The sequence below is a fragment of the Channa argus genome, chromosome 9 (assembly GCF_033026475.1).
Source record: "Channa argus isolate prfri chromosome 9, Channa argus male v1.0, whole genome shotgun sequence".
Classification (NCBI taxonomy): domain Eukaryota; kingdom Metazoa; phylum Chordata; class Actinopteri; order Anabantiformes; family Channidae; genus Channa; species Channa argus.
The window spans coordinates 14,368,023-14,388,193 of NC_090205.1; the positions used below are offsets into that span (position 1 = coordinate 14,368,023).

General features: G+C 40.8%; 3 protein-coding genes across 11 annotated transcripts; all 3 read right to left on the reverse strand.

The window, feature by feature from the left end:
• Positions 1-250: 250 nt before the first annotated feature.
• ino80da (INO80 complex subunit Da) lies at positions 251-9,609 on the reverse strand. The gene is made up of 10 exons (XM_067514723.1): positions 9,318-9,609; positions 7,691-7,937; positions 6,797-7,602; positions 6,525-6,624; positions 6,217-6,441; positions 5,772-5,881; positions 4,658-4,791; positions 4,175-4,392; positions 3,862-4,019; positions 251-3,752 (listed from the first exon to the last, which is right to left on the reverse strand). The coding sequence occupies exons 2-10, from the start codon at positions 7,906-7,908 to the stop codon at positions 2,746-2,748; spliced, it is 2,976 nt and encodes a 991-aa protein (XP_067370824.1). The 5' UTR covers positions 7,909-7,937; positions 9,318-9,609; the 3' UTR covers positions 251-2,745.
• Positions 9,610-10,018: 409 nt separating this feature from the next.
• LOC137132394 (NADH-ubiquinone oxidoreductase 75 kDa subunit, mitochondrial-like) lies at positions 10,019-16,640 on the reverse strand. Of its 9 annotated transcripts, none has more exons than XM_067514734.1 (19): positions 16,396-16,640; positions 15,607-15,686; positions 15,149-15,249; positions 14,944-15,051; positions 14,734-14,810; positions 14,447-14,528; positions 14,158-14,288; positions 13,884-14,069; positions 13,664-13,798; positions 13,454-13,568; positions 13,216-13,361; positions 12,997-13,125; positions 12,742-12,871; positions 12,504-12,661; positions 12,246-12,400; positions 11,907-12,082; positions 11,688-11,822; positions 11,490-11,562; positions 10,019-10,555 (listed from the first exon to the last, which is right to left on the reverse strand). In XM_067514734.1, the coding sequence occupies exons 2-19, from the start codon at positions 15,683-15,685 to the stop codon at positions 10,464-10,466; spliced, it is 2,208 nt and encodes a 735-aa protein (XP_067370835.1). In that variant the 5' UTR covers position 15,686; positions 16,396-16,640; the 3' UTR covers positions 10,019-10,463. The 9 variants fall into 9 exon arrangements, with proteins under 9 accessions (XP_067370835.1, XP_067370834.1, XP_067370836.1 ...); XM_067514733.1 differs by having other exon boundaries at positions 16,353-16,640; XM_067514735.1 differs by having other exon boundaries at positions 16,520-16,636.
• A 299-nt stretch (positions 16,641-16,939) lies between these two features.
• On the reverse strand, positions 16,940-20,078 carry cmklr2 (chemerin chemokine-like receptor 2). The gene is made up of 3 exons (XM_067514746.1): positions 19,670-20,078; positions 18,813-18,916; positions 16,940-18,688 (listed from the first exon to the last, which is right to left on the reverse strand). Exon 3 carries the CDS (start codon positions 18,652-18,654, stop codon positions 17,575-17,577), a length of 1,080 nt encoding a protein of 359 aa, XP_067370847.1. The 5' UTR covers positions 18,655-18,688; positions 18,813-18,916; positions 19,670-20,078; the 3' UTR covers positions 16,940-17,574.
• Positions 20,079-20,171: the final 93 nt, after the last annotated feature.

The following is a 20,171-nucleotide window of genomic DNA, read 5'->3' on the forward strand; positions in this document are numbered from 1 at the left end:
ATGACTATAGTAGAGTAAGATCAACTGATTCAAAAGCAAAATATAAAATATCTGAATCTGTTTTTTGGGGTTTTTACAGGAGTATGTCTCCATTGAATGCTAGTTATCTATCCAAACTCTTTGAATATCAGTTCATTACAGGTTGACTTTAAAGGGAGCAGTAAATCTTCATGAAGAAAGCTAGTTTCTTTCCATGCACACGCATTAAAAATTTTAAAGTTTGTGTCTAGTAAAAACACATTAAACTATGTCAGCAAATACCTCACAGCAAGTTTTATTTATACATCCAAAAACAAAAGATCAAATTTCTCACACTATATACAGATATTACATACAGTGTTTTTACACATGTTACATAATTTTTACACAAGAAAAATATACATAAAAATGTAAACCTTTGTATACAAAAAATACCTTAGACAAATTAAACAAGGACCAATCATAAAAGGTGACTAGATTAGCTCATCCTATCTTTAAAAACAGTAATACAGTACATTCAATGAGTATAGGAATTTGTCAGCCATCTCTGAATTCAAGCAGTTACATGTGCCTATGAGCCCTATTCATTTTGTTCTATGTGTTGGTTCTTGGGAGAGTAGACTGGTGCAGTGACTAATCTCATGCTAAGTGGATACAACAGTATTGCCTTGCAAACATTTTCATCCAAATTGTTTTAATTGTAGTGGGCACTGAGTTTGTGAGAAACATTGTCCAGTCATCTCTGGTGGAGCTACAGGTTTACACTTCATAATAAGTTTCCTCTTTGGAAGGGAGAGACTACACTGGGCCTTCTCACAGCTGGAAACTGGAATCTGGTGCAGACTCGCAAGCAGGTAATGATGGCAGCTGTTCATTTAATGAGTATCCAAGTACAAGTAAAATAAAAAGGTGGACACGAAACACGTGAAACACCACTGGCCTCATCTACTCCGGTGCAAATCTTTCTTGAAAACATTTCATGTTGATAATTTTTTTTCTCTTCACAAAATGGAAATGAAATGCAGATGCAAATATTTCAAGAATCAGGCCAGTGGCTATAATTTAATATTGATATTGTATGCTCACACAAAAGTTTGCTGCCCATGCAATCTTAGATGTCTTCTTGGAGTTTAATAGCTATCAAAAATATTCTCCAATGGAATATATATTTTTTTTTATGACAGCAGACAAACATCAATCCCTTCAACTTTTGATAGCCATTAAAAACAAAAAACTCATTCTACAAGACACAGGTTCCACTGAATACATTGCAAATAATTTCATTGCTACTCAATATTTCACCAACAAACCCCAATAGAGACTTCTACTCTATATACCTAATACTCAACAATGTCTGACAGTCTGTCAAATGTCTAATATAATATGTATCAAAAGCCATGGTTGTACTGCTGTATGAGTCATTAAATGACAGGTAGTCCACATTCTAAAATTAAAATCAGACTCCAGGTTTGCATCATTTAGCTTAAAAAACAAAAAACAAAACCCTTGTAACTGAGTAAAACAAATAATGCTTTACCTCAGCTGGGCTAAATATACCAACTTACACCATCATATTACACATACATAATAGCTATTTCCAGTGCCAATTAACTGCCTAAATGTTTACTTGTAATCTGGCCTTAATAGAGGGTTGCCTTGGAGGTGTGAAACATGTAAAGTTCGAGACGTGTAAGTCAGTAAGAACCATTGACAATGTGGACCAGAGAGCACCTTTCAAAGTAGACACTTAAAGTCCCTGGATTACACCATCGCCACTCTTACTATAACATTGAAAGTTGTTTATTAGTCTTATAAATCCACTCAGTACGACCCCAGATAGCAAGTTAGGCTGAGCTGATCACTCGTGTCTATACGCTGTAGTTCTGAGTGAAACTACTGTATAACAGCCCCAATTCAGCCTGGATTCTGCAAATGAAGCTATATGTAATGGAACCAATCAAAGAACTTTCAATGCCAGAGTTATGTTAATGTGTTTATTGCTTTAAGAAACTATATTTACCTTCAAGTGTCTACTAGGCAACTCAGAGTCCCACAACCAATGGTGAGGTCAGAGATTGACATCTGAGCAAACCAATAAATGAACACATATACAGTATACACAATATAAAAACAGCTGTTTAAAAGTATTTTGGTAAATTCATATGACTGTGAAATTTGATGCAGTAAGATTCTATATCATGATAACAGTTAAATAGTTTGAAACATAATGGGTCACAAACATCACAACCTGTACTCTTGTTTCAGAGGGTGACAGAAGCAGTGTATCAAAATGTGGAAAAAACAAAAAATGCAATGGCCATCTGAGCAAGGCAGGGTATAGTTGATCTTTTTAAGACAGGACTTTAGCTGGCAAAGCATACAAAACCAACTACTAACTGAGGCTTCTATGAATTCTGAGCAGTGTGACGCATAACATCTGCCAAGGTCCTTCTGCCAATTTTCACCCGTTCATTTATTTCATCACAAGATTTCACTGTAACCCTCTCCTGACGAAACCACAAGGCATCAAACAAGTGGACTCACAGACTTAAAATCCCAGAGACCATCTAGCTACAGAGTAAAAGAACGAAATTAGAAAATATTGAGGAAACTCTGAGGTTGTGCAAATTCATTATCAAATAGTGCACTATTACCACATTGCACACATGTAGCAGATGAAGAGGTGTCAATCAGGAGCCAGTCAAGTGGATTGTAAGTGACTGAGAGTCCACACACCATCATTCAGCCACTGCAATGCGCCTGCTCTCATTTACTTTGCGTGAAGGGTGGCGTGGCACTGTTGATACTTGCAGCGGTTGCACTAACAATAGAAAAACCAGCAGGAGGCGCTGTGGAGCTGTGGCTGGGCTGTACATCTTTCGGGATGCCACTGTGGGAGGCCAACTGATGGCCAAAGGCCGCACTGAACTGAGGGAGCTGCTGTTTGGGCTGTGTGGAGGTCAGCACATCGTGTGAAGAGGATACAGGGGCAGGGGGAGTCGTTAATCCAGTCATGCCACTCTGAGGCATCACTGAGAGAGCAGCCATGGGCTGCAGCGTAACAGAGTGGGTGGTGGCCGGGGGTGTGGACAGAGAGGTTGATATGAGATGACTTTCTGATCCTATTAGATTGCCAAAATGTGTGGGGTCCGTGAGGGGGAGAGGGAGATTATTCCATGATGAACGTGGAGGGCCTGGTACCCCACTGAGAGGGACTTCCAGCATCAGAGGGGTGTCCGACTGGAAAGAGCTGGCATGGGGAGAATTTATGTGGTCACTGTATGGGGATGGCACATGCTCACTGCTGTAGTGGCTGCCTTGTGGGGATGATGTGGGTGCATCCGACTTGGCCAGGACATGGGTTGCGTGTGTCCGGGAAAACGTTCGCTCTGTTATGGAGGCCTGAGTGAGTAGGGAGGAGGCTGGGGGGGCTGCTGTAGAAGATGAGGAGCATGACGTCGGCGGCTGGTTAGCAGACTGAGATGGCGGTGTAGGGGGAAAATGACCCCCAGTAGACTGCAGTATATTGTCCTCCAGCTCGAGGCTGGTGAAGTTCTCTGTAGGGATGCGGCTGCTGAGGAGTTCCCCAATGGCCCCTGGCTGGACTGGACCAGGAAACACTGTCACGGCTCTGTGGTCTACTCCTTCAGAGGGGGCCAGGTCTCCCATGGAAGTCAGGCACACCAAAGAGTCTGGGTAGGACCCCATTGCCTGCAGTGCACGCACCAGCTCCTCAGCCTCCTCTGTGGTGGGCAGGAGCTCCCCATTCTTACCTACACACATATATGCAACATTTGTCGTTATGAAAATCACAAACTCGAAGGACTGTTGCAGTACAATTAAAAATGCATAGTGCTGCTCAAGAGTTAGCTTTAAAACAACCTTCAAACAAGTCAAAGTCCTGCAGGTCATCGGGTAGTCTGGGTAACACATCGGAAAAATCTTCCTGGTTAAGCTCCAAGTCGTTCGGAATGTCTGCGATGTCATTGGTGATATCGTCAGGAAACTCATCTGTACTCAGGTCAGGAGTTGAAGGGCTCCTGCAACAAAGTAAAACATGCTTAAATAAAAAATGCTTATAGAAAAAAAAACACAATTGCACTAAGCATGTGACACGAGAGCCTGTGAATGAAGGAGTTCTCCTGTGCACTGGATCTCCACACACTAAATTTTTAACAACCCAAGTGCAGCGCACCTGATGCTGGCCTGGGAGGGCATTGCTAAGCTTATAGAAGGCATTCCCAGGTTCCCCTGTGGCAACGCTGGTGGGATGGGTTTCTGAGGCCTCCGTGGCCCTCTTCTCCTCTTCTTCTTGTGTTTTTTGGTGAGCGCCGGTGGTTTGGTCTTTTTACGTGGCTTTCGCTGTTGCTGGTGCTGCACTCGCCGGTTTCCATCCCCACGCAGGAAGTTATCCTGTGTAGAGTGCATGGAACAATTATAGCATGACCCTGTTTGAATTCAAACACAGCTGCTGCAATCCAAGAAGAGAACGTAAAAGGAAAGAATCAACATTTTAAGAAAAATGCTTATTTGTTTTCTTGCTGAGACTTAAAAGAGATCTCTGATACAACTCACAGCTGTATAATAAATATGTAGCATTATATCAAAGCCTTGGCAGAAATGCATTTAAGCACATTTCCCAAAACTCTGAATTTTTCTCTTTAAACCCCTAACTTACCATCTTTTTGGCATGCTCTTCACAGAGGGGTGTCTGGTGCGTGATATCAAAAACAGGGATGGAGCACTGCTGACCATCTGCAAATTTGGCTGTACAACTAGCAAAGAGCTGCTGAGAGCGATTCAACAGAATGTCTGCAAAGAGCGATTAAGGGAAATAACACAATACAGCAGACAGAGGGCACATGATCTTGATACATCAACACACAGGAATGTTGCACATCACAGTCTTCTTCTTAGCTTCTTTTCCTTTTGGCTGTTTCCTTTCAGGGGTCACCACAGCAAATTATCTGCCTCCATCTAACCCTGTTCTCTGCATCCTCTTCTCTCCCACCAATTAACTTCATGTCCTCTCTCACTACATCCATAAATCTCCTCTTAGGTCTTCCTCTAGACCTCCTGCCTGGCAGCTCCAACCTCTGCATCCTTCTACTGACAACCAACTAAATCTGGCCTCTCCGACTTTATCTCCAAAACAACTTACATGAGTTGTCCCTCTGATGTCCTCATTCCTGATCCTGTCCATCCTCGTCACTCCCAAAGAGAACCTCAACATCTTAAGCTCTGCTACCTCCAGCTCTGCCTCCTGTCTTTTCTTCAATGCCACTGTCTCTAAGCTGAACAACATCCCTGGTCTCACCACCGTCTTGAACACCTTTCCTTTCATTCTTGCTTCCCTCTTCACTTCTTTTCCACACTCTCCGTTGCTCTGAACCGTTGACCCTAAGTACTTAAAGTCCTGCACCTTCATCACCTCTGCTCCTTGTAACGTTCTCTGTGCTTCTCCATCAGCATCCTCAAAGCAAATACTGCATCTATTGTACACTTTCTAGGCATGAAACCATATTACGGCTCAGAAATGCTAACGTCTGCCCTCAGCCTACCTTCCACTACTCTTTCCTGAAATTTCACTGTATGGCTCATCAGCATTATTGCTCTGTAATTGGTCTGCACATTTCCCTTATTATTAAAAATCAGCATTGTAGTAAGTAATATAAAAAAAGGCATGTACAACTGGTTCCAAATCATATTATAAATTAGAAAACGTAAATAGAACCATTTTGCTACCCTATTAGTAACCAGCTGTACAAACAGTAACGTGGCACAAAGGATACGCTGAAAGCAGTGTCGAGTGAAGGGCAAAGCACTGTTGTTGCAGGCTTGGCCCTTTGTGCTGCCAGTGCAGGTTCCTGTATCCATGTTCTGCTGCTTTGCAGGAGCCACACTGTATAGAAAAACAGCCCCAGGACTCAGCAAACATTCAAAAACACTAAAAACATTCCATTATTGACATATTTACAATTAGAAGATAATTACTGCAAAAGCAGGAAACCAACAAGTGGGTCATAAAAGCTGCACACATTGATGACTGCACAAATTTAACTTACTGGATGTTCCCGTACTTTGAAAGTTATATGCACTGAAACTCGAATTTTGGGTGATGGCAGGTTGGGGATTTGTGTAGCAAGGCTTGTATATACAAACAACTGTAAGCAAAAGTGTTTTAACCTAACTGTATTCAGCCTTGAGAGATAAACAATACAATATTTGTGATGATACCTTGAGGAGCTTCGAGAGACACCACGCAGCTCCTGAATTAGCTGCCCAGCACAGTCGGCATTGTTACTGGCAGCTTGCAGCAATGCTTTGCGAAAAGCATAGCGATATCTCTTTTGACGGATACTCGCCCTCTCCTGCCTGCACATGTGCTTGTATTTCTCTTGGAGGTACGAGCAAAGCCTAAGTAGCCGTGTTCTACGAGACAAACTACTGTCGTCTTCCAGCCTATTCAACAAAACAAATGAAAAAAAGTTAGTAAAAAAAAAATTTTTGGTTTGTAAGGTCAAGTTCATTATTTAGTTACCAACCCATTCTGTGGTCTCCAAGGAGTTTTAAAAGGAGAAAATCTCTCTGCCTTCTCTTCCCCATCATCATCATCTTCAGCACTGTCTTCTGACCAGTCCAGTCCTGAAAAAGAACTTGTTAGAGGAGCTCATTCGTGTCAAAAGGCTCATTTCTCATTAATTACAGCATGATGAAAATATCTTCCAAAGTCCTTCAAACTGTGCGCAAGCTGGGAAAAACATTAAAAAACATCTTTGAGTTTCTAAACTGGTGGTAAATAAGCTGAAATGAGCACCTAGGTGAGGAAAGAGGTCTCCATGCTCCTGGTGTCTCTTGGCACATAGCTGTACCAGATGTTGCAACCTGGCCAAACAGCTGGCAGAGGGTGAGAAGACAGCAGGACGCATGACAACCACATGCCCCTGATTGTTACTGCTACTGTCCTTGCAACTGACTGGCAAGTGAGTAGCGGTAAAAGGCATTTTCCTGCTGAGTGATGGCCCAGAAGGTTGTACTGGACTGAGTGCTGCATTAGAGGTTATCCCTGGAGGCAGAAAGTTGACCGTCTGAGGTGGTGGTGGATTGCATAATAAACCCTGCTGCTGTCCTGGGAAGATGAAGGAAGTCACACTGGAGTGTTGGGGTGGTTGTAGAAGACCTGACTGCTGCCGTGGGAGGTGAGTGCTAAGTGGTGAGGAAGGGTGGGCACGGGGAACAGGGGAGGGACTAAAGTGCTCAGAAGGTGGCTGGAAGAGGTCTGTGTCAGGTTTCTGGTTGATCACCAGCCGACTCTGTAGTTTCTTCCTGATGGTGTTGCCCTTCCTAGGAGTACCCACCTCCTCCCCATCTGTGTCATCCTCAAAAAAGGCAAAAGGGTCCAGGAGCTCCCCATCAGGAAGGGGTAACAAGCGTGTACAGGGTGGAGATGGTAGAAGTTCATCTAGACCATTAGGGGCTTTCAAAGCTAGAGAGGGCACTGTTATGTTGAGTGCCACTGACTGCAGTTGAGCCCTTGAGCGCATCTCTTCCAAAGCATCGTGTTTCTTTTTCCGTTCCTTCTTAGGGATAAAGCCGAGAACCTGCAAGTGGCTGTTACAGTACCTGGAAAACAGGAACAAATCCTCAATACACTGTGCATTATTATGGCAGCATAGTGGATTCTGCCACACATGCAGACAATCATACACACCTGCGGTCTTCAGACTTGGGGATGGGGTTAGTACATCGCTGGCTGTTGTACTTGGCCACATATTCACACTGCTTGAAGGGGGCGGTCTTGTCCTCCAGAACGTGCCGGATACAGAAGGCATAGCCATTTAATCTGCGTTGCTTGCAGAGCTTTGGGCTGTATGAGCACAACGGCTTATTGTCCACCTCTGAGAAGTGTATGTGTTTGCCTTCGTACATCACGTGACTCTTGTCCTTGACAACATCAGCTGTTGGAATGAAGTTAGTTAAACCAAACATTACACATTCATTTAGCGTGACCTCAAAACTTGATGACATTACGAGACATCTAACGTCACTGCTGCTTGTTCAGTAAACTAATAACATAATGAACAATGTATATACACTAAAACACGTTTAAAACGTTAGACACTAGACAATTTTCATAAAGTGGCAAAGAGTGTGATTATATTCCACAATGAACTCATTCCTTACAGCCAGCACTTAAGAGAATTTGACTGTGGTACAACCGCATATTGCATGTCAGCTGTCTGCTCAACAAAGTTTAAAGCTAAGAGGTCCACTTTATATTAGGTATCAGTACAGGTCTACCTCCATACTCGCAGCTTTCCCAATTTTAACCACAAATGCTGCTTTTTAAAAATGTCTTCATAATTAACATATAATATGTTGCTGCTGTAATACTATACAATCTAGGTTCATTATATTTGCAGCGTCAACGTTAGCTGCTCCGTGTTTACAAGTTGCCTCTGGAAGAGGAGCAGGTCTGGCAGCTCACGTAATGATATGCTGGATACACAAGGACACGTTGGCTAAGAGTCACTGATATCAGCCTGGATTAACATTAACAACTTCAAATTAAACACGGACAAAAAGGCAACAAACATTGAGTCCGGTGAGTTAGCTTCCCAACATTAGCTTGGGTCGGAAGAAAAAAATATCTTAACTTCAGAATAAGAAATTGTAAATGTATCTGTGTGCAACATAAACGTGTGCTCTGATACATAAGACGTGATACATCCAGCTTTAGGCACTTTACACACCATCAACCCAGATCAAACACAAAAAGTCGTTTTCGCTAGTTAGCTACAGAGCTATCGAAGCTAAAAACACAAACCAGTAGGCGGTAGCTAACCAGGAAACGGAAGCATAATGAAATGGCAACATTATAAAGGTATATTTCCAGTTTGGTTTTATTATACAAAATAAAAATATTAAATAAACATTTGGTTATCGGCCCCAGATTTACCATGTTAGTGTATATATACACGCGTTATATTTATAGCCAAATACTTCCTAACAAAGACTCTAAGTACATACGAGGCTTAAGGCCTGTCCCTGGAGGCCTCCATTACAATTGATATGAATTTTTGCCACTACTGATACATATTGTCACATTAGCAGTCTACAGATAGTAAAATCATAAACACTGCAAAACACTCCCTAACGACTTGATCCACTTTGTAATTTGGTCTGGTTGTTAAGTTATTAAATAAATGAATCATACATCAGAGGCCTGTTAGCCTCGGCTCCTCAGCGGAGTCTAGTTGAACACCCCGGCCGACTGCCGCATCGGCAACACGCTACGCACAGAAATCGAGGCCGAGGCTGTGTACCATTTCGCTTACCTTGAATTGGTATGGGCTGTGTACGGTATTCGATCCACACAGACGGCCGAAATGTCTACTAGAATCAGCTAGGCTATTTGTGCATCGATATTCGAGATAGGAAAGTAGCAGTGATCTTCATCGAGCTCGGTATATCTTCAAATAAGAATGTATGTAAATATAGCCTATCCAGAGCAAATTACAAGCAGTAGATAGGCTGCTGAGGATTTTTGTTGGATCCACAGCAGACTCCTTACAGCACCACTACAGGCACTGCGGGGACATGACAACAGTCGGCTCAACAACAACAACCTCTCCTACCATATTGGAAATTCAACTTTGTTAAAAGCCCCTATAGTCTGCAAGTGTGAGATTAGTCTTTAGATGAAGCAAACTAGTTTGTGTGAATGACAGTGGCGTTTACACGTTCAAAATGTCCTTTAACAACCAGGTAAAACATACTGAATGACAGGTCAAGTAAAGTGTAAAATCCACCTGGATTTCAGCCTCCATATGAATGAGTTATCAGCCCCGCTAACACACTGTTGCCGGTTGTTCACTGATGATGGACCACGTGCCAATCAGATAGCGGAGTCCAAACTAACGTTACAAAAGTCGGGGTAACACAAAAACGCGATTCATGACACAACTTGTATAGAATTCGGGTACTTTAAACATTCCCATTAAAAAGATCGGGAACATAAAGATGGTATTTGCAAAGATTGCTACAAAAACTGGTTTATTAAATAATACACCGAAATAGCTACACTTGAAATACTACATGCATACTTAATATACGTTTAGGAAAATACAGTAGTAACACTTGTAATGCTGGTAGTTTTGCATGACAACATTCTATATTTACCGTTAGAGGATAAAGATTTAAAATCTTTGGTCACATATACTAAACTTTAAATGTCCTAACAGTTAAAAACATAAAGTCTTGAGATTACATGGAAATGTATCAAACCTATGCTTGTATTTTTATTGTGCAAGTACTGCATAGACATGATTCTGCAGGCTAGTAAACTAACGCTTCCATAATGTGTCTAAATAAGATGACTACTTTAGTAAAATAAGACTGCAAATATGTTTTTGGGAATGTGCAAATAGAACAGTTGTGCGTATATATTCTGTCAGGAACTGGACGGCTATTCATTGTATGTTTTAGCATATGGCTGGCTCCTCCACAGCTTGTGCTCCCTCTATGACAGCTTTCACACATTTGGCCATTGTCTGGGAAGCTCTGCTTATTGGATCTGTGGGTAAAGAGTGAGAGCAGATTTTAAATGTGAACCACAGACCAATATGACATTTAGCTAGAATATTCCTTAGCATTTATAATGTTGTGAGTATTTAAAGAGGGTATTAATAGATATTTAATAGCAAATTCATATTTTGTAATCACCCTATCCATAGTGCTTTGAGAACAACAACATATTAATTATGTTTGTGTCATCTCTAAATAAACAATCACCATTAGCTGTCTGTAGCAGACCCAGAACATGCTGGAGAGATTATATATCTCATCTGGCCTGAGAACACTTCAGAATCCCTCAGGAGGAGCTGAAGAACGTAGTTGGGGAGAGGGAAGTCTGAGCCTGCAGCCACATCCAGAACCAAACTCAAGTGAGTACTAAATAATATATGGATGGATGGATGGTTCTAAACCGTACCCATCATATAAAAAAAGCTACATTTTCTTTTGTATATGTATATATTCATTAGAATATGTACACTATTTATAAATGATCACCTACTGTAAACAGTGTTAAATCTTTTTTACGAGAGTCAAAATCAGTGTTGGTCGTGCGGACAACTTGTCTTCTTAGCAACTACAGAAATAACAAAGCACTTTCTTCAATAGGAAACATTGTAGCTTAATGTTGGTCAAAAGCTTAGGTTTGGAGTGCAATTATTGATTTTACTTTATAAAATGATGTAATACTTTTATAGAACTTGTTTTTTAATTCATTTGAAAACAAAACGCTCATGTAACAATAGCCAGTGAGGGCAAATAAGACAAACTATAAAATATTTTAGGCTTTGAACTATATATTTGGCAACAGTATTACCAACAAAATTAAATTGTGAACTCATGTCTAGTGCTGTGTTTTCCTGGAGGAGTTTAATAAGAAAATACTACAGATTTAGTGAATGGAGAAACACCTGATTTGAGTACTAATGACCCACCCGTCATATAGAAGTCTTTCACAGTAAGCTGTTGAGGGACTAAAGGTTCCATAAGGAAAGCCTGGTTCACTGCCTGAAAGAGATATAACAGATGACACAATCATTAGAACGTATTTAGTGTACAGAGAACATTTAAAAAAGCCTCATTAGTTCCTTCCTCGTGAACAGGTAAACATGTTGGAGGAAGCTAAAACAGACCTTAGACAGTTCATTAGCCTGCTTAGAGTAGTTGGCCTCCTCAACGTCATCATATCGCACAAGATTTGGGGAAACCTCTGCCAGTCTATCACGCACTTTATCAAGAGTATCATAGGGCAAAGTCACTCCAGCAAGCTTAAATGAGAAAGGGAAATAAATATAATTCAGACTTATTTTTTATAGTTCAATTAAGTTTGAGATAATTACTTTGTATTGTACCTCAGAAATTGCTCTGATGATCTTCCAGTCCTCCCTGGCCATGCCTGGAGGAGTCACTGCCACTCTGGTTTGCTGGGCACGGCCCTCAATGTTCACATAGGTGCTACATTTCTCAGTATATGCAGCTCCAGGGAGTATAATATCAGCCATTGGAGCACCAACATCCCCATGGTGACCTGGGCAATTACAGTATGGCATAAAGCTTTAAATTAATAATTCATAATTTTCATTCTTCTGTACATGCACAGCAACTTCTATAATAGGACTTAGTAGATGCACATACATTAAATGACAGAAGACATGAAGGAGGTTCTGCTGCTGTGCAGTAAAACAGCTGACCTTGATAAATTATAATGCATTGCTGAGGGAGGTCTTGGCGAGTAATGCAGCCAGCATCAGCTCCTAGTAGAAACAGAACTTTGGGTGGGTTCTTCCTGATAGGATCCACTCCTGGCTTGTACCCAATATCAAGTGCAGCCACTTGACTGGCAACCCTGAGGGCACAAAAAAATAGCAGACATTGCAGTAAGAATCACCCTTGAACACTGCTCTGGCACTGAAACCTATCTATCTTATATTATTTTCCAAGACAATAACCTGTGAAGCACATTAAGGACCTTCCAGGTTTTCTCCACTCCACGGCTGAGCAAATTCTGAGCAATAGTTGACACATTTGCCATTATGGCACCTCCATCCTTTCTCTGCAGACAACTGCTTCCAACCACAATAACAGGATGCTTAGCTTTAGCCAAGACCTGCAAGAGAAAATAAAAAGCACAAAAATTAGTTATTTGCAGTAAGTTGACTATTAACAGTGATGGTTTCCTAGGGTTACCTGAGAGAATGGGTGAGTTCCAGATGAAATTTCTTGAAGAACCTTAGGAGACTCTCCAAGATGGTCATAGGTGTAACTTAAGTCCACTTCCTTTCCTACTAGAGCCACTTGCAACTCATTGTGAAGCCAACTAAAAAATTTTTAAAAAAGTTCACATTAAACCATAAAATTTTTTTTTTTTTTTACGTCTTTCAGATTTTCAAACTCAGCATTGTTATACATCTAGAAATACTGCATTAACAGCCTTCAACTTACCTCTTTCTGATTCTTGCATTAAAAAGAGGAGCCTCATAGCGTGGGTTAGTGCCAATCAGAAGCAGCAAGTCAGCTTCTTCAATGCCAGCAATGCCAGTATTTAGAAGATAGTTTGAACGCAGATCAGACCTGAGCCAATGTCAAAAAAAGAATCCAAATATCAACACTACACCAGCTAGCTTAGCAGCATCTTCAGTTTTCATCTTTGTATGGACTTACCCAGCTCCAGACATGGGGAACACCTCCTCAGTGCACAGGTTGTCACTATTTAAACGGTTCAGCAAGTCCTTTAGGGCAATTAGAGCCTCTGCATCCACCAACCCTCCAACAACAGCAGCTACATCACTTCCTTTAACTCCTTGCAGCTTTCAAGTAAAACAGATTTATTTAGGGCTTCCTAAAGTTAGAAATTATGTTACACGGTTACAGTAGGATATTTAATCATAAATTAACCCACTGCTCCAGCGACACAAGTCAGCGCATCTTCCCAAGATGTGGGAACCAACTGTCCAGACTCATTTTTCACCATTGGCTGAGTAAGCCTTTGCCTCTTAAGTCCATCATAGGCAAACCTGTCAGGATGAAAGCAAATCAGAGTTCAGCAGTGATGCAAACATCATGTGCAAAACTATGTCTTGAAGTAAATTTCATGTGACTGGAGAGGAACCTGGTTTTGTCTGAGATCCACTCCTCATTAATGTCCTCATTAAGACGGGGCAGAATTCTCATCACCTCACCACCACGAGTACTCAACACAATGTTACTACCCACAGCATCCAGAATATCAATGGATTCAGTCTTCCTAAATAATTTCAAACATAATATATGAATAAAAAAACAACAACAACACTCTTTCAAAGTCAAAATGTCAAGTGTAATTCAAAAACCTGGTCTCCCATGGGCGAGCAGTGAATGCATATGGTTTAGATGTTAGTGCTCCCACTGGGCATATATCGATAATATTTCCAGACAACTCTGACAAGAACATCTTTTCCACATAAGTCCCAATCTGGAGATCATTGCCTCTGCCAGTGGTGCCCAGGTCCTCCACACCTGCAATCTCACTGGCAAAGCTGTAGAAAGAAAGTGTGTACTTGTTTTGATCTTCTTGAATTATTAAACATGAACTCAACTTAACCTAGATATTGAAGTGTGTCTTACCGCACACAACGTGTGCACTGGATACAGCGCGTCATAATAGTTTTGATGAGAGGGCCAATGTTTTTGTCTTCCACTGCTCTCTTGCCCTCCATAAAGCGGCTCCTGTCACTGCCAAACTGCATAGATTGATCCTTCAAACAAAATATATTATATATCTTATTAAACAATCTTATAATAATATCTAAATCAAAGGAAAACGATGTTTGTCTAATACATACTTAATCTTATTAACGGCACTATGAAGGCCACAGCTGTACTGATTTTGCAAATACAATTGCCCTTCATTTACCTGTAGATCACATTCTCCCCCTTGATCACAAATTGGACAATCTAGTGGGTGGTTAGCCAACAGGAACTCCATCACACCCTCCCTAAGTAGAATTGAAAGACATTTTTTAATAAAACTCTCAAGTTAGTTTAATAAAAGGGAAAATAAATGTTCTTTTTCGAAAGACGGAGTCAATATAATACAAAATGTAGGCTTATCAGAAAACCTTAGTTAAATGGTGTCTATCAGACAATTAGATATAATTACAGAAGGCCAACAACAAATTGTTGTTTTGTCTAAAGGTCTACCTGGCCTTTCTTGTTTTGTCGGAGTTGGTTAAAATGTTCCAGCCCTTCATGACAGGCATAGCACAAGCTGCTACTGGCTACAAGACAAAAGCAAACAGTATTTACTACTTTAGGAAGACATAGCCCTGTCTCAGATAGGCAAAGACAGACAGAGAGACATGTACACTGTCCTGAAGTAGAAGCAAAACACATGTGCAGCCTAAAACTTACTTTAGGAACTTTCTCTATCTCGACAAGGCACATGCGACAGTTTCCAGCAACTGACAGCCGCTCATGGTAGCAGAAGCGAGGAATCTGCATGCCTGCCTTTTCACATGCCTGTGGCAGAATACAGTGACAGTGGTAAGTCTAATATTATAATTCAAGATGTCAACAAATTAGCTATAGAACTGTAATAACACATTTACCATGTTACCTGCAACACAGTGGTTCCTGGTTCCACTGTGACAGGCTTCCCATCCACAAACACCTCCAGGAGGTTATTGGCAGCTGCTGTGGTTGTAGCTGCAGTGTGAGCTTCATGAAAATAGAGATATTTAAACATAGCCCTTTCCTGTTACTGTTATTTTTATTTAACACATTACTTTTATCACCTCGTGTGGAATAAATTCCTGGTACTGTCTAGCAAATTAGAAACACAGACTGCTGATTGGGTAATATAAGGCAGCAACATCCTGGCACCAACCTTGGAAGCTGGCAAATCTGTAATCCTGCCTGTAATCCATCAGTGGAACAAAGTGTTGAGGTAGCAAAGCGTTAAACTATGTTCCTGCAACTCACCAACCTAATGACTTGTCCGCAGTAAAACAACACACATACTTTGCGCAACAAAGATATGATCAGTTATCAGCTGATGAAGCGGCATATTGTTACCATGGTTAGCTGCCGCAGCTCCTCCTCTGGTGACAGCTGCTGGAATGATAGTCCGGCGAACAACAGGCAAACGCAACATACTGGAAGTAAGAGGCAGCGTCATGAGTAAGGTGCCGATCTGATTATTGATCTGTAGTAGTGTCTAAGCATTGGAGTAAATTTTGAAGTAGTCCAAGATGCCCCAAACCTCCAAAACCAAAACAATACTACGTTAGCGCCAGAGCTCTTCATAAGAGCAACCAATGGAGGTCTGCTGCGACATCATTACATAAGAGTAACGAAGGCATCGTCTGACGTTATACAAATAGTAAGATACTTTGAAACTTTCCATAAAGTGCTTGCAATTTCTCGATATACCACACATTGGTCAGCAATAGACTAGCAAAATGTCGTGCTATACTACGGTTAGCTAACGTTAGTTAACGGTGAGGCTAGGAGACGCTGATCGACCTGTGACGAGGAAGCTCGCGGCACCGTGTTATTCTAACGTCAGGTTAACGTTCCCCAGTTATTATCAGCTGTCTGCGCGTTGGAGGTAACGTGACGTTACTGTTTGGAAAATTTAGTTAACGCAAACTAATACAGTTAGCCTAACGTTACTTCGCTACAAACAAGCTAAAGGTAATGTATCAAACGTCAACAGTCCCGATGCCGGCTGGCTAACTTTGCTTTTTTCCCTTTTTAATGAGCCAGTTAAGACCCTTTGCGTTTTGTTGGCGTCTGGGATACAGACTATCTGACGTTACCTAGTTTTTAGATTATCGTTCTTGCGGTGACCAGTCAGTTTACCTCGCCGGTGTATGTGCCTGTTACGCAGTTTGCGCCACTGTCTTCTTACTCTGCTGCGTCACGGTTAAGTAATCCTGCATCTGCCATAATCCAAAGAGTAAAACTACTTCCTCTAAGTACTAACCAGTGTTAATGGTTTATCAGTGGTACCCGAACGCCCAAAGCAGCGTGAACCCTGTACATAGCAGAAAATGATCTACACTCATTAGTGACCGAGTGTGACGTGGCTCTTATCTCTAACTTTATGATGGAAAGAAAAATAACAGGAAACGTCTGAATCTTTTAACAGGCTCTCAGGAAGCAGGAAGGAAATGCACATCTGGATTTCTGTTAACTCGTGCATACTGACTGAGCCTATGTGAATCTGCCTGAAAGTCTTGTCTGCACATAGAACATCAACGCCTGCAATTAAAATGGTCGGCATGCCATTCACTGGATGACATATGACATTCAAACAAAATGCAGCCTGCGTTTAGACAAACAAATTTAATAGGATATATTTATGTAGAACATATTTGTCAAAACATTAATAAAATTTAACTGGTTAGAAAAAAATCTTTTAATACAATACAGTTACAATACTATGCAATTCAATAAAAATATTTGCATTATATCATATTGAACACTTAGTACAAAAAAATATAAATAAAAATAAGATGCCATCTAAGATGCATCTTGACAAATAATCTGTTTCCAAAGGTATAATATACAAGAAGAATATAATAAGAATGTCATATTTTCCATAACCCAAAGTGACAAAGGCTTGTTTTGTACAACTGTCTAAAAGATTGTGTTCATTATCATAGACAAAAAGCAGCAAATCCTCAATGATGAACTGGTTATTAAAATTATTGAATGTGAATCAATGAACAAACAACAGTTTTATCTATCAGCTCTCTATCTCTTTCTCTAGAGAGAACCCTTGCGTTATGCAAATGTTAAATGAATGGAAAGATACTAGATACATACACGTCATACAGTTTTGCTTAGATTTTCTACTGAAAGTAATCGGTGGTTGATGTAATCACCTGTCCAAAAGAAACAATATAGGAAAATTCTAACACTACCTCTGTTAAGATCAGCTTTGATTATCATCCACATGTATGCTGAGGTATTAACCAGTCTTACCTCATGTTATTTTTTATGGACCACAACAACAATCTTGAAGGATGGCTGCAGTCATAGAGTTGATGATGCTACAGGCTCCTCTGGGGCAGGGTCCTGATGAACTATTTCTACAGACTCTATCTCAGTGGCAGAGATTGACTGGCTGAGCTCTCGTAGAGAACGTTTAGTTATATCCAGGCATGCACGCTTCAGGATATGTCGAACCTTTTTGGCAAGAAACATATACAGCAGGGGGTTAATGCAGCTGTTAAAAAAGCCTAGGCTAGTGACGAGAGGAAAACCAGTTTTAAGTATGTTGTGTAGTTGTAATGAGGAATGTATGGATAACTCCATCAAGCTAAATGTATGAAAAGGTGCCCAGCATAAAAAGAAGGCCAGGATTATTGCAGTGACTGTTTTAGAGAAGCTAGAAACGTGAACAGTGCCCCGAGATTGATTCACTTTGATTGTCAGTAGTATTCCTGTCACACAAATAGCCGTAAAGGGCAGAAGGAAGCCCACAGTGGTACGGATAGCCACTATTATAATGTGTCTCATGGCCGCTGTATGTGCATCCTGAGCGTGGAAGTTGTTGAAGCACACCACCTTCTCATGTAAGCGCACAGTGTCACGGAAAATCAGCGCAGGACAGCTTAGGGCTGCAGCTAGCACCCAAATGCAACCACATATAACCCAGGCTCTCTCAACAGAGCGATACCTCTGAGACCAGTTGAGATGGACTACAGAGACATACCTGTCTATACTGAGCACTGTGAGAAAGAGCACACTGGCGTACATGTTCATCACAGACACAAAGGAGTTAAGTTTACACATGGTCACACCAAATTCCCAGTGAAAATCACGCAGTATGTAATGAATGTAGAAGGGCAGAAACAGGACAAATACAAAGTCGGCCATGGCTAAATTGAGTAGCCACACACTGTTGACAGTCTTTTTGCTTTTAAATGCCGTCACCCATATAACAGTTCCATTTCCAATCAGACCAAGCACAAAGGAAATAATGTAGACAACCACTGAGATTATATGAATAGTTTCCTTCTGTGTGTGTTCTACTTTAATATCCTCCAAGTCGCCATACTCCATGTAATACTCATAGCTGTAGTTTCCATAGTCTTCATTGGAGTCACCCATTGTTGCAAGAATGTAAACTCTGTAATAATGTTATCTGTGAAAAGATAAAGCTTATGATAAAATGCATTTTTATGAGGTAATTCATAAACACAGTACCTTAAAGAATCGGAATGTGTTATTACACAGATGTAAATGACGTCTAGCAAGCAAGCTCTTACCCAAATGCTTGAATGTTCTCCAAAAGCATCCAGTTATCTGTCCTGTCCCGCTCAATCATTCAGTTCCTGTGTTTAGGCCAGGACTGGGTGTGTCCTGCAAAACCCTGGAACAGAGTGTTAACATCTATTTGGACACAGTGGGGACAGTAAAATGCATAGTGGCATGATTTGTAGATTTTGCTCTCTAGTAAACATGGAAGAGCTACCAAAGATATTGTTACACAATCTCTAAATATAAAAGCACAATGTTATTAGTTGGTTGCTATTAAAAACATGTGTTCCATCTTATCTATTTCCAAGGCCATAATAAACAATTTGTGTGAAAAGTTAACTTTTTACACAGTTTGCACTGTAATAATTTGTGTTATCAAGGTCCCATCACCACTACAACTTTTATTCCTCAGATTTAAAAAATGTAAACATTTAATTTACGTTACTGGTTTTATCCATGTTTAATTCACTTATCTCATCTTCAATACATACATTAAATATAGGCTATTCATAGACAGCCTAATGTAAAAGTAAATAAAGTGTTTTCGTAGTGAGCAATTTCATTAAAAGTAAATGTTGGCTGTCAATCTGGTTAAATAATAGGACAGATATGCAACGTTGTGCTGCAAACTGAAAAGAACTAGACAAAAATAAACTAGACAATAGTACAGTTATTCCACAAAATGCTGCACAATGCGGTCGACAAACGTCCTACTAAGTATTTCAGAACAATATAGGAACACAGAAGATATATATCCTGTTCAATAAGAAATAACGGATCACAATGAGTGCCACATACACGCTATTGGCATACTAATTGGATGGAGTGCTCCTTCTAAGGGTTTGCATGCTCACACAATACTCACATATACGTGCAACACTCCCTTGAATCAGTGTTTCAATAACCACACAAACAGCTCCCGGATGAAAGTGCCCGCTAACTTTTAGCCTTCCAGCTCCTATTTTTTTCGCTGGGTCTTATCCGTGACTCCATCCAAACTAAACTCGTTCAGTGGGCGCAGACAGGGCTGAGCTGTGCAGTGGGCGCGCCAGGCTGCCGCGTCACATACGGACCACAGAGTGAAGAAAAGTTATTGGTCATCGGCACGGAATGAACACAAGCTTTCATTCAGAAGAGCTGCGGCCGCTTTTATAGCAGGGCAAAAACCTCAACGCACGGTTTTCCCCTCAGTGAATAAACAGAATTGTTTTGAATCTTGCAGATTTTTCTTTTTTTTTTTTGACGTGCAGTGATTTGTTTTTCGTCTCCAAAGCAAAACCTACCCCTGCTGATTCATAGAGCGAGTTTGTGTGACTGCCAGCTTCTTCTACCGCTTCTGCAATTGTTTTCCCCGAATTTAGCAACTT

What these genes read in the sequence shown, in the direction of transcription:
- cmklr2 (XM_067514746.1), bottom strand. Translation starts at nt 18,654, where the DNA reads ATGGGTGACTCCAATGAAGACTATGGAAACTACAGCTATGAGTATTAC.
- LOC137132394 (XM_067514732.1), bottom strand. Translation starts at nt 15,709, where the DNA reads ATGACGCTGCCTCTTACTTCCAGTATGTTGCGTTTGCCTGTTGTTCGC. An exon ending in CAGTGCACACGTTGTGTGCG is followed by an intron (nt 14,070 to 14,157) that starts GTAAGACACACT and finishes TTCTTTCTACAG; the next exon opens with CTTTGCCAGTGAGATTGCAG. An exon ending in ATGCATTATAATTTATCAAG is followed by an intron (nt 12,083 to 12,245) that starts GTCAGCTGTTTT and finishes GTAATTGCCCAG; the next exon opens with GTCACCATGGGGATGTTGGT.
- ino80da (XM_067514723.1), bottom strand. Translation starts at nt 7,908, where the DNA reads ATGTACGAAGGCAAACACATACACTTCTCAGAGGTGGACAATAAGCCG. An exon ending in CACTCGACACTGCTTTCAGC is followed by an intron (nt 4,792 to 5,771) that starts GTATCCTTTGTG and finishes CGCTCTTTGCAG; the next exon opens with ACATTCTGTTGAATCGCTCT. An exon ending in GGACTTTGACTTGTTTGAAG is followed by an intron (nt 3,753 to 3,861) that starts GTTGTTTTAAAG and finishes ATATGTGTGTAG; the next exon opens with GTAAGAATGGGGAGCTCCTG.